The sequence below is a fragment of the Vespa velutina genome, chromosome 24 (assembly GCF_912470025.1).
Source record: "Vespa velutina chromosome 24, iVesVel2.1, whole genome shotgun sequence".
In the NCBI taxonomy this organism is placed as follows: domain Eukaryota; kingdom Metazoa; phylum Arthropoda; class Insecta; order Hymenoptera; family Vespidae; genus Vespa; species Vespa velutina.
The window spans coordinates 966,555-979,372 of record NC_062211.1 but is presented as its reverse complement, the minus strand read 5'-3'; the positions used below and the strand labels follow the sequence as shown (position 1 = coordinate 979,372).

Genomic DNA, 12,818 nt, shown 5'->3' with positions numbered 1-12,818 from the left:
ATCTCGCAATGATCCGTGTTAGATAAGATATCGATAAGCATTTGTTTTACGATAAATCCATAGAAAATAATAAATATAATTGACACATATAAGAATAAGTATATAAATCTACGACAAAAATAAGAATTTGTCTAATATTTTCTTAAAAATAATTAGTGAATATTTATACATATTATTTTAATACATATTAAAACATGAGTTCATTTTCACATTACTTATAATATAGAACTCTCAGTCTGTTTTTTTTTCTTACATGGTTACCCTTGTAGAACTAGTTCACTCTATACGACTTCGACTATTACTATTACTAATAATAATATGCTACTATTACTATTACTGATAATAGTAATAATAATAATAATAATAATGATATAATATAATGTAATATACTATAATATAATAATAATAATAATAATAATAATAATAATAATGTATTTAAATATTATTTTACATTTTATATTATAATAGTAAAGACAATTTTAGCTTCGACTGATCTTGATTAAGAAATAGTAAGAAAACAAATGCATAACAATAATAAGATGTTCCATGTATTACAAGAATCCAAATGCTTGCCAATGTGTTACACATTGCTTATAAAATCTATCTTTTTAAGTCTATAAAATCTAAAAGGAACTATACATTTTTCCAAAATTTAACAATATTTTAAAAACACATCGATAAACAACGATTGGACACATATTTCCTTATTTTTGCCATAGAATCATCTAGTCAAATCTCATTAAAATGACCAAATAAATTACCATAGCTTCTCTGCGCGAGCATCGTAAAATGCATTTTTTGCGTTTTTAAATGTTCAAAAAATCTAAGTACCAGTTATTTACGCACACAAACAAGCAGGCAATCACTGTCTCACGAGAGATATAGAAAATATCCATTCAAGTGTGTATATTAAAATCAGTAGTGAAAGTACAAGGTTCTTATTTAAAAGCTTTATTTTTTTGTAAAAAAAAATCGTTTTAAAAAGGGAATTTTTCGAAAATACTTTATACACAAATAAAAATCTTTTTCAATAATTCTAAAACTACGTATTATAAATTAAATCTTCGCCTTTAAAAGAAGACTTTGTTCATCAAAATCAATCAAGAATTACGCCTGTTCTCATTAATGGCGTAAACCATTAAAAAACCTGAGATTATGAACAGTCTTAATACTTTATTTTTATTTAAGAGCTATTAATACTTTTTCGGCAAAAAATATGTACATTTATAATATAACATATCTATTAATTTCTTATACTATTTATACATATAACTTATTTATAATGCTTTTAAATAGTAATATATTCTTCAAGATACATTCTGGCAAGATTAAGATTTTCAGATTGTAAATATATAAGATGAAGATTAAAAGCTGCTTCTTTTTTCAAGTCTAAAAGTTCTTCATTTTGTTTAACTAAATCTCCTGGATCTGAATGAAGAACTAGTTTATAATAGTGTATAGCTGTTGGCAACATTCCAATTTGATGAAATGCACGTGCTATATTATAATATGTTTCGTGTTGACCTTCCACTCCTCGTAATTGTGCATATTTCTTAAAGAATGCAATTGCTACAATTCAATAATAAATGATATATTTAATCATTCATAATAATTATATTTCATATCTAAATACTGATAAATATATACATTCCTTGAATTATTAATCTTATTCCTTTATTTTTATTATTAACCTATTCCTTAAATTATTAATAATTACCTTGAATTATTAATTGATTCTTCTTTGATGAATGCTTTTGACATGACATTTGTAGTAAAGTAACAGAAATTAATAAGGCCAATAATGCATTTGGCGTAACTCTAAAGAGGGATATGTAATCATTCAGAGCATAAGTATATGTCCCACAGACAAGGCAATTATTTGCATGCATTATATGCAAATGAGAAAATGCATCTTCTCGTCCAAGTAAACGCATTATGAATCTATTGTGTCTAGAATCTTCAGCTTTTTGAATAACTATATTAAGTAAATTCCATGAATTTGAACGTTGACAAACTTTTACTATTTCCCGCACAATATTGTAACCATAATAAGAATCATTATTGTGAATACAAGCCAATAAACATAAGAACATGATATGAGAATTCCTCTTCTCAAATCTTTTAGATGTCAATGCACTAAAAGATATTCTTTGTAGTAATCCATATCTTTTCAATTCACAAGCTAACTTGCACATTTGAATATATAAAAGGAATTCATTCTTTTCACTTGGTTCATCACTGTTAACAAATGTTGGTACATTTTCTTCTTCAAGTTTTTCACCACATGATAGTCGATGCAATTGTAAACTTTCAAGACGTTGACGTATTCCAGTTGCTCTTGTTAATGCACCAAGCTCAGCTTTTGACCTAATATTAATACAATGTCTTGAAAGTAATAACATTCCAGATTGAAAATACTCATCATATTTTTGAGTTTTGAAGAGCAAAAGTGTCCTCATATAAATTACATTAGGATCTAGTGCATCTGATTCTGGATCTTGTTTAAGAACTTCTGCTGCCTTAATGTATTGACCTTTAAACTTATAAAGTTTTGCTAATGCTAGTCTAGCACCTAAATGCTGAGGAGATAATTGTTTAACAACTTCATAAGATTTAATAGCTTTTTTTAGATCTTTACAGCCAACCCAACATTCTGCGTGTCTTAACCAAACAGCTGCTAAACTAAAGTTGTTGCTATTAACTAATGGATCTAATAAGTCCAAAGCTCGCTGGAATTCTTTTTTTCCCATAAAAGCCTCTGCTACATCTAAAAATAAATCTCCAGATATCTCTGGATCTTCTTTCAACAATTTAGGTAAAAGTTTATCTGCCATAGTAATTTCATTCAGTTCAATAAGAGTTATAAGAAATTTTGCTTTTAAATCTACAACTACATCGTCTGGTATATCACAGGTTTCTATTATAGATATATTAGGAGGTTCTGAAATTTTTTTATCAGAAATATCTATCTCCTTAAATTGAACCCAGATACTAGTGTACTTAGTTAGAGTATCTAAACATCTATTAAAATGTTTTAAAGTAATTAACAATTCTGTCATAATATTGACTTCTTCTAATGTTATCAATTCAGGACACTTAACAAAAATATATTCCATAGCATCTAATGCTTGTTCATTATTATTTTCTTGCATGTGTCGTTTTGCTAGTATTTTTGCATATTTTAATATTTCTTCACCATTTTCTGAATCCAGATGATGTAACAATTTTGTATATGCTTTCAAATGAGCTCTTTTATCTCCATTTTGCTCTTGAAGTTCTATTAATGATTCATACAAATGTATTTCTTTTGGGCTAGCTTGAATAGCTTTCGAATAGCATGTTATTGCTTGTTTTATATTGCCACTCTCTAATGATAAATTAGCCAATCTAGCCCATTGATCGGCATCCTTTGGACTGAGATGTGCTGCTATTAATGCAAATTGTAATGATTTCTCAGGCTGATCATTTTCATATATCATTGCTAAGGTTTGAAATGGTTCTGGAGCACTTGGTACCTGCCTGTAGAATTATTAATCAATCATGATTTGATTATTATTAAGAAACTCCTTAATTAGATTAAAAAAATTTAACTTGCCTAATTATTTCCATACACATTTGTGCTGCTAATGTTGTTTCTCCTCTTGCAAAACGTAAATTTGCTTCACCCATAAGACCTTGTAAAACAGGGGGAAGGGTTCTCCGTTTCCTTTTTGGTCCTGCTTGTGAAAATGTTGATAACTTTTGTTCTTTTTTATTTATAATTTGTTGTGAAACTGCTTGTTCATTTTCTGAATCTTTTCTAAAAATGATATTATTTATCAGTGATGTTCAATACATAAAAGTTTCATATTTTTCTTAGTACATACTTAGAAACATCCGTATCTGAGATTTCTAGTTCTGGATTTTCATCCATTTTAGAGGAATATTCACTGAATGTTAATTCACCATTTAAAAATTGTTTAGTTAATCTATCTTCTTCTTCAACAGTTAGTAGTACATTTTGATCATCTATTTCCATTATAATGTCATTAACAGGACTACTTTGCTCAGAATATGTATAGGATGGAATTATTGTTTGAGATACATCTTGTACTTCTAAAGCTTTAGCTTCTACAAACTCAGTCATATCTACGTCCATGGAATTAATAGCACTTTCATCCAATTCTTCTATGATTATTGGCATAACATTGGTATCATGATCGAGAATCATTATATCCTCTTTGTCTTTTTCCGATTTAGCCTCAGAATTTATTTCAACATCCAGATTTGTTTTATTATTATCCTCTGTAAATTGCTCCATATTTCACTGTTAATATAATACAGTAACAAAATTACTCTTTATATAATAATTGAATTAAAAAATATTCATTTATATTTTATGCTTTCATTTCATTTAGAACAACATATCTTATCAACAATTGTAAACAATAATTTAGACTTGTATGTTTTATTATATTTTTTATTTAAATTAATGTAACCGTAAATTATATAAAATAAAACTTAAAATTTGCGATTGATTAAGTAAATTTGTAAATAAACATTATACCCTTATATATATACATATATATATACATATATATACAAATATACATATATTATATATATATATATATATATATATATATATATATATATATATATATATAAATGTTAAAAAAAGAAATAATTTATATTCGCATAAAATACTTACAAATTAATTTTATATCTGGCTTTCTTATTATTACACCATTTATTTTTTATTTACAAAATTGTAAAATTAAATGATTATCAAAAGGTACAATTAATAATTGAAATTGGAATATATAGGAATTAAAAACTACCTTATAAATTCGTAGTAAATAATATTTACGTAGTACTTTTATGTGAATTGTTATCGTGTAGTGTCAGCACTTAAATTTTATTTAACCTCATTGCAATTACACCTCTGTCTTTAAATGCAATGAGATTTGTAAACATCGAAGCATGGATAACGTGATATACATAATTTCGTTGTATGTATACTTTACAATGTGTTTACAATTTAAGAAATCAATGACTTACCTATAAAAGAAATAATTAAAAATGTACGGCTGCAAGATTTCAATGTGAATTTCTATGATAAATAAAACTTAAGGTTATGACGTGAAAGATAAATATATCGTTACCGTAAGTAAACATTTATTCTTCATTATTATCTTTATGATAAAATTAAACATTGTAAGTATTCAAGCTTTATTAATATACAGTTGATTTTATATATTGAAAAAATATACTGAGTAATAGATGAATGATTCATTGTCAATAACTATACAATAATGTTTAATTAAAAAAATAGATAGAAAAAGGAATAAAAAATCAACCATGTTATACAAAATATATTCTAATATTGTTATTGAATAATAGATAATTTAAATGATTTATAATTTTCAGTTTGTACTAATAGTATGAAGTCGCATATATCTTGGCTGTACATTACTTTGGTATTACTCCTTACCTTTACGAACAAATCAAGTAATCACCAATTAAACTGTTCATTAGGAGAAGAACAGACTCGTCATAACCCAGCACATAATAAGTCAGAATCATATGATACCTACTCGATATCATCATGTGATTTACATCATAATATGCACGAAGTTAAAGTTCAATTTTCATCTAGAATTGTTAAAAATGAATATATTGTAGCATTCAAAGGCTACTACAAACCTCATGCTCGTAGAAATTATATATGTGCTGCATTAAATTCATCTGGAGTTAATAATTGGAAACTATTAGCTAGAAATAATTTGGCAAGTAATTTTCCAAGTGATTTTGATGTAGTTCTCTTAGAAGAAACTGATAATTATCATGGACTCAATGCTTTAATGGATCATCCACTCATAAAAAGAGTAACACCTCAGCGACTAGTACGTAGAAGTTTAAAATATATTAATATCACAGAAGAAGGAGAACTTCCAGAATATAAAGGATTCAAAAGGAAAATTAATACTTATGTATGTTTTCACATATAGAAACAGGTAAGATTAATTTGTAAATATATATATTATAGAAACTTTTTAATTTTAGGGTAATCATTTCTGGCAACCAATAAATCGGCATGCATCTCGTAGGTTGCTACGTGCTATTCCAAGACAAATCACAAGTATACTTCAAGCAGATGCATTATGGGGCATGGGTGTAACAGGTCATGGTATTAAGGTGAATAATACAAATAGTTAATAAGTAGATATGAAATATAGTTGATATAATTTAAAATGAAGCTTTTAATTGTATTATACATATCAGGTAGCAATATTTGATACTGGATTAGCTGCTAGCCATCCACATTTCAAAAAAATTAAAGAACGTTCGAATTGGACAAATGAGAAAACTTTAGAAGATGGTTTAGGTCATGGAACATTTGTTGCTGGTGTTATAGCTTCATCTTCTAGAGAATGTCTTGGATTTGCACCAGATGCCGAGTTGCATATTTTTCGTGTTTTCACTAATGCTCAAGTATATATGTATATATATGTATATATATATGTGTCTAATATTCTTAACTGTTTTTATAAAATATATAATAATCTATTAAAAAATATTCCTTTATTATTTTCTTCTATGTTTTGTTTGATATAGGTATCATATACATCGTGGTTTCTTGATGCATTCAATTATGCTATATTAACTAAAGTTACAGTGCTAAATCTCAGTATTGGTGGTCCAGACTTCATGGATCATCCATTCGTTGATAAAGTTTGGGAACTTACAGCAAATGGTGTAATTATGGTGTCTGCAATTGGAAATGATGGTCCTCTTTATGGGTAAGTCCTAACTATTGTTATTATTTGTATTTTTATTCATATTACAAATTTCTCATATCTTATATAGAACATTAAATAACCCTGCTGATCAAATGGATGTTATTGGTGTTGGAGGTATAAATTGGGAGGATCAAATAGCTAAATTTTCATCGAGAGGTATGACAACATGGGAATTACCATCTGGTTATGGAAGAGTTAAACCTGACTTAGTTACATATGGATCAGGAGTGAGAGGTTCGGCATTACAGACTGGTTGCAGAACACTCTCTGGTACTTCTGTTGCTAGTCCCGTTGTAGCTGGTGCTGTAGCACTTTTAGCAAGTGGTTTTGTCCAACCAGATGGATCTCAAAATGTTAAAAGAAGGGTAATTATTGTTTTGAAAAGTATATATCTATTTTTATATATACATTGAGAATATTTATATTTTCAAAACTTAAACTTTTTTGTTATAAGAAGGTAACACCGGCTAGTATGAAACAAGCATTACTTAGTTCCGCACGACGTTTACCAGGGGTTGGTATGTTTGAACAAGGAGCAGGAAAATTAGATTTGTTGAGAGCGTTTCATTTTTTAAGATTATACACGCCCATGTGTACTCTCAGTCCAAGGTAACTACTCTTTTATCTGTAATAAATAAAACAATAAAACACTGAGATCATCTATGTTTCATAGATAATATAAATTCAGTTACATAGATTTGACTGAGTGCCAGTACATGTGGCCATATTGTACTCAAGCTGTTTATCATACTGGTATACCAATAATCGTAAATATAACAATAATAAATGGATTGGGTGTTTCGGGTCATATTACGGATCTTACTTGGCATCCATATACTGGTAATGGTAACGGAGAACGAATTGATATATCATTAACGCACAGCGATGTTCTATGGCCATGGTCAGGCTGGTTAGCAGTTTCTATAACTGTTCCATCGAGTTCTCGTGATTGGCAGGGTATAGCACAAGGTAATATAACTTATTAAATAGGTATCATATTGAAAAAATCATGTTAATATTAATTTATACATAGGTCATATATCTATAACTATAAAATCACCGCCAAGTGATGGGGAAGAAGAATCTCGTCAATCGACGATTGAACTACCATTAAAAGCCAAAGTTATACCAACTCCGCCTCGACAGTAACTATAAATAATATATGCTTTGTTGTGATCTGTACAACTTATATAACATTATCACTTATATTATACATGTAATTATTATGATTATTGTTTAACAGCAAACGTATTCTTTGGGATCAGTACCATAACTTACGTTATCCTCCAGGATATTTTCCAAGAGATGATTTACATGCAAAAAGTGATCCTCTTGATTGGAACGGTGATCATATTCATACAAATTTTAAAGATATGTATCAGCATTTACGCAATGCTGGATATTATCTCGAAGTACTTGGCCATCCATTTACCTGTTTTGATGCTAAAAATTATGGAACGTTACTTATTGTTGATACAGAAGAAGAATTCTTTCCTGAAGAAGTACGTATTTTTTACTTCATTTATTTATAAGGAAAGATTTTCCTTTTTTTATTTTCATTTTATAATTATATAATTAACGGATTTTCTTTCTAGGTGGCAAAATTAAAACAAGACGTCGAAGAAGATGGGCTTTCTGTAATTATTTTTGCAGATTGGTATAATGTTACTGTCATGCGAAAGGTAAAATTTTATGATGAAAATACTCGTCAATGGTGGGTTCCTGATACAGGAGGTGCAAATATACCAGCTTTAAACGACCTTTTATATCCTAACTGGGGAATAGCATTTAGTGATCAAGTACAAGATGGTCAATTTAGTCTTGGTCAACATTCACCTGTATCTTTTGCTTCTGGATCAACTATTGCTCGGTAAACTATATTTAATTTATCCCAATTATTTACCTCCAAAAAATTATATAGAAACATTTAGATGATATGTTTTTACATGAAACACATAAGATTTCCACGAGACGGAGTTCTACTTTATGCAAAATTACGTGATCAAGGTCAAGAATTTCTTCTGGAAACTGAAACAGGATCGTCAAAACTTGTACCAATTCTTGGACTTTTACAAACTAAACGTTATGAAAGTGTTAAGGAGAACTACAATATCAAGGATAACGATATAAAAGATTTTGAAGAAGAATCTCCAGAAGACAATCATGAGAAAGAACATGTAAATGATATGCCTGGTAGGCTTGTAGTATATGGAGATTCAAATTGCATTGACGACAGTCATTTACAAAAACGTAAATATTTTGATCATTATCTTATTTTAATAATGACTTATTAAAATTAATGATTTTGTATATATATATATATATATATATATATATATATATATATATTGGTTAAAAAAATATATATTTTTCTAGCTTGTTTCTGGATGCTCGATGCCATCTTAGAATATACAACTACAGGCCGAATAGCAACTATATTTATGAATGAAAATTCACATCCAAATAAAGATCCAAAGGAATCAGATCATTTCGAGAATAACATATTACCTCAACGAATAGAGGGTAGCAATTTCAAACGCCATAGCAAGGTAGTAGCATCTGAAGGTACTGGAGCAGGTCGTTATCGTCCACTACCATCGTGTCCCACTATTACGCTAGCTTTACCAAAACCAGTTAATGAATCTGCACCCACGTAAGCATAATAATATTTTTCATTCATTAATATGCAATTAAATAATCATAAATATGTTTGTACGAAAATAAACATAAATAAATTAAAGGATAAATAATTTTGTAAAATAAGGCGCAGCAATATTTACAGAAATTTTATCCTATTGTTATATTTCAGAAATTTATATAAATCTCAAAAATTACTATCTGTGGGAAGTGGAATAATGGCTGCAAATCCAATTCCACAAGAAGATTCATTATGGCTTAAACGACATATTGGAGCAAGTGTTCCTTTCTTATATAATAATAATTTAAATGGAGTTGTTAATAACATAAAGCAAAATGAACAGGACCATCAAGTGACTGTGAATCAATGGTATTATATAGTAATAATTATTATGGTAGGCGTGATTCTTTTTTGTTTACTGAATCGGTGGAATTGGTTGATATTTAGAAGACATTCTAGAAGAAAACGAACAGTTGGTAAATTACGTAGAGTTATACAAGCTATTGCCATGCGCCAGGTGCCTCAAATGTAATCAAATGCTTGTAAAGAAATTTTATAAATAGTTTTATAAAATTTTGTTTATATATTTTATATAGACAATGTGGTATATTCTATAGTCTAATAATATTTTACCACATTTTTTGCATAAATTCAAAGACGGAGGTAAAGATTTGTGTGTGCCAATTTACATCTTCAACGAATTTCGTATAGAAAGACTATTAGAATGATATAAAACATATCCTATCTGCTTTACTTACCTCGACAGATATAATTCTATTTGGACAAAATTTTAGGAAAGTATTGTATACCTCATGATTTAATATTTACATGTTTTATGTAACTACTAAAAGAAAATCGTTTAACATTCGTCGAATGTGTTATTATTGATCTAGCATGATCTGATGCAATGATGTAATAATTCATTCATTTGAACAAAAAAAAATTCCAAATAGTGATATAATTGTATACGGTTTAATAAAATTGTGTCACTGTGTGATTCATCAATTAAAGATCATCTCCAAACATAAAAATTGATCTTGTTTTTGATTTTCAAAGGTAAGTTTTTTTTTTTTTTTTATTAACACATACTGTGGTAAATATTTATTTACTAGAACATGATACAGAAATTTATTAGATAATGAATTTACAATATGTTCATTATAAGTTATTATTTTCTATCATAACTATGATGTTATTCTGAAAATTGATATTAATTAAAGTGGTATACATTCTGGAGGTGGTATTGTTTTATATTCCTCATAAGATTTATCATAATAAGTGTGTCTGTGATATAATTTTAAATCCCATGCACCTAATTCTTCAAGGACAGCAAGCTCAATTCCAAGATCCTCCAGTGTAGGTAGATCTTTTAAAACTTCATCACTTGTACTGTCCTATATAATGCATAATAAAGAAAGAATAAATATATAGAAAGTGAAAAAGAAGTATTTAACATCTCTCTCAATTTATTATAGCTGTTGCAATAATTTTCTATATCATTATAAGTATAAATTAAATTATGTACTCTATAAAGTAATACATACTTTTTCTATTCCTTCCCAATGTAAATGATTTATTCTGTGCGTATTGCCTATGGCTTCATTCAAAAATATTTTCAACTGGAAGAGTAAAGTTTTATTTAAATCTAATATTTGAGAACCGTCTTTCTCCCATTCTTCTGTTATTGATCTCTGAATCCACTCAACTAAACTTCTTAATTTGTATCTTCGTGGTCTAATATAAAGACAAGAAGTTATTTATGTCATGATTAAAAACATACAATATTTGATATTGAAACATTGATTTCTGTGTATGACTTATTCAAGATACATACCCAACAAATTGATAGGTTTTTCCAACAGTATTATTATCTAATATGATAGCAACTATACCAGCAGCTACATCGGATACATGAACTGGTTGTTTTTCTGTTTGTTCGCCCTTTTTCCATAGTACTGGATTACTATTATAATATAAAATATATATAAAATTGTTAAGGTATTCGAAAGTAAATCACATATTTCCATAAGCATAGAAACATTTTTTTACACATACAGCAAAAATTGATTCCATTTGTGACTATAATGAGTCAAAAATCTGTCTTGCATTCCATATATAATGGATGGACGAATTATTGTTGCTTCTGGAAATTCTTCTTTCACAGCACATTCACCTTCCCATTTTGTTCTTAAAAACTGCGAGCCTTTTTTCAAAACTAATGGCTTATAAAATACAAAATAATTTATTTGTAATTTTCATCATTTAAACAATCATAAACATAAAATTTAAAGACCACAGAAAATGACAAACTTTTTCAATGATTTTAAATTTATATCATATTAATTTATGTGAATGACATAATGTAAATTGTATATAACATTATTTTATATAGATATATTTATTTATTTAAGACAATCAATTACCTTGGGATTAGGAGATGCATTTAAAGAGGAAACGTGAATTAAACGTTCCACGCCAACTTTTTTAGCAATCTTAGCAATTCGTCTTGCTCCTTCTACATGTACATCCTCATAAGAGAAATTGTTTGTTGGCCAATCTTTACCTATTAAATTAACAACTACATTTGAATATTTCATGCATTTGAAGATAGATTCTTCGTCTCGTAAATCAAACGGATGGAAAAGTACTTGTCCAAGATCTCCACAAAGTTTAAGGTGCCTACTGAAATAAAAATCTGATCGATGTGGAAGGATCAACTGAAAATATAATTTTTCTTTTATTTAAAAAAATTAATATTAATCATATTAATATTAAATACTATTATGTAATGATAGCTACCGCTATACGAACAATCATTATTTTCTTAAATAAATTACGATGTAGTTCACTATAACTATATACTCTTACTTATCCTGCTACATGTTGTACATAAGTATGACATGCCTGTGTTCCAATCTTCCCAAGACGATTACACAGATACCGTCCAACCAAGCCGGTATTACCAAAGATTGTACATACTATTCCATTGAAAGAAGAACGACCTCCTGTACCTCTCTTTAAAGAAGCTGTAGTTGGATTTTTAATAATACGTGGCTGATCGGAATAATTATTTCCTTGTACAATAATACTTGCAAAATGTATTGTCTGTAATTCTGAAACATAAAATAATATTAAAAATTATTGCTATTACATAATTACACTGCAATATAATTTATGAGATATAAAATATATCAATGTGTATGATTTGTCTGAACATTAATAAGAATCTTACTGGATGATTGAATAGAGTTCTTTAAAAGAACAGCTGACATTTTTGACTACCAATTAAGAAACAAAGGTTAGTCTTGAAAATAACTGTTCAATATTTAGACTATCAGACTCTGTTCATTTTATCACTAGCAATTATCGAAAGTATTGCCAATATGACGTAATGAAAG

General features: G+C 28.1%; 3 protein-coding genes across 7 annotated transcripts; 1 reads left to right on the top strand and 2 right to left on the bottom strand.

Annotated features, from left to right (window-relative positions):
* Positions 1-12: 12 nt before the first annotated feature.
* On the bottom strand, positions 13-5,031 carry LOC124956992 (general transcription factor 3C polypeptide 3). Of its 2 annotated transcripts, none has more exons than XM_047513543.1 (5): positions 4,691-5,031; positions 3,867-4,306; positions 3,596-3,799; positions 1,718-3,519; positions 13-1,569 (listed from the first exon to the last, which is right to left on the bottom strand). In XM_047513543.1, the coding sequence occupies exons 2-5, from the start codon at positions 4,298-4,300 to the stop codon at positions 1,289-1,291; spliced, it is 2,721 nt and encodes a 906-aa protein (XP_047369499.1). In that variant the 5' UTR covers positions 4,301-4,306; positions 4,691-5,031; the 3' UTR covers positions 13-1,288. The 2 variants fall into 2 exon arrangements, with proteins under 2 accessions (XP_047369499.1, XP_047369500.1); XM_047513544.1 differs by having other exon boundaries at positions 4,821-5,031.
* Positions 4,782-10,656, top strand: LOC124956988 (membrane-bound transcription factor site-1 protease). 4 transcript variants are annotated; one of them, XM_047513532.1, is made up of 14 exons: positions 4,782-5,145; positions 5,410-5,972; positions 6,046-6,177; positions 6,265-6,474; positions 6,598-6,782; positions 6,850-7,147; positions 7,240-7,391; positions 7,471-7,751; positions 7,816-7,927; positions 8,026-8,284; positions 8,378-8,652; positions 8,743-9,032; positions 9,159-9,435; positions 9,592-10,656. In XM_047513532.1, the coding sequence occupies exons 2-14, from the start codon at positions 5,424-5,426 to the stop codon at positions 9,950-9,952; spliced, it is 3,381 nt and encodes a 1,126-aa protein (XP_047369488.1). In that variant the 5' UTR covers positions 4,782-5,145; positions 5,410-5,423; the 3' UTR covers positions 9,953-10,656. The 4 variants fall into 4 exon arrangements, with proteins under 4 accessions (XP_047369488.1, XP_047369487.1, XP_047369489.1 ...); XM_047513531.1 differs by having other exon boundaries at positions 7,237-7,391; XM_047513533.1 differs by lacking the exon at positions 6,265-6,474 and having other exon boundaries at positions 4,783-5,145; positions 7,237-7,391.
* Positions 10,507-12,814, bottom strand: LOC124956998 (NADH dehydrogenase [ubiquinone] 1 alpha subcomplex subunit 9, mitochondrial). The gene is made up of 7 exons (XM_047513553.1): positions 12,653-12,814; positions 12,325-12,533; positions 11,844-12,137; positions 11,476-11,642; positions 11,255-11,383; positions 10,965-11,154; positions 10,507-10,814 (listed from the first exon to the last, which is right to left on the bottom strand). The coding sequence occupies exons 1-7, from the start codon at positions 12,690-12,692 to the stop codon at positions 10,635-10,637; spliced, it is 1,209 nt and encodes a 402-aa protein (XP_047369509.1). The 5' UTR covers positions 12,693-12,814; the 3' UTR covers positions 10,507-10,634.
* Between the last annotated feature and the right edge of the window lie 4 nt (positions 12,815-12,818).

Bases quoted from the DNA above. Each gene is read 5' to 3' on its own strand.
- LOC124956992 (XM_047513543.1), bottom strand. From the start codon at position 4,300: ATGGAGCAATTTACAGAGGATAATAATAAAACAAATCTGGATGTTGAA. The intron at 3,520-3,595 runs GCAAGTTAAATT...ATAATTCTACAG, and splicing joins ATGTGTATGGAAATAATTAG to GCAGGTACCAAGTGCTCCAG. The intron at 1,570-1,717 runs GTAATTATTAAT...ATTGAATTGTAG, and splicing joins GAATCAATTAATAATTCAAG to CAATTGCATTCTTTAAGAAA.
- LOC124956988 (XM_047513531.1), top strand. From the start codon at position 5,424: ATGAAGTCGCATATATCTTGGCTGTACATTACTTTGGTATTACTCCTT. The intron at 6,783-6,849 runs GTAAGTCCTAAC...TATCTTATATAG, and splicing joins AATGATGGTCCTCTTTATGG to AACATTAAATAACCCTGCTG. The intron at 9,436-9,591 runs GTAAGCATAATA...GTTATATTTCAG, and splicing joins GTTAATGAATCTGCACCCAC to AAATTTATATAAATCTCAAA.
- LOC124956998 (XM_047513553.1), bottom strand. From the start codon at position 12,692: ATGTCAGCTGTTCTTTTAAAGAACTCTATTCAATCATCCA. The intron at 12,534-12,652 runs GTAAGATTCTTA...TTTATGTTTCAG, and splicing joins GAACTCTATTCAATCATCCA to AATTACAGACAATACATTTT. The intron at 11,155-11,254 runs GTATGTATCTTG...TCTTTATATTAG, and splicing joins AAAACCTATCAATTTGTTGG to ACCACGAAGATACAAATTAA.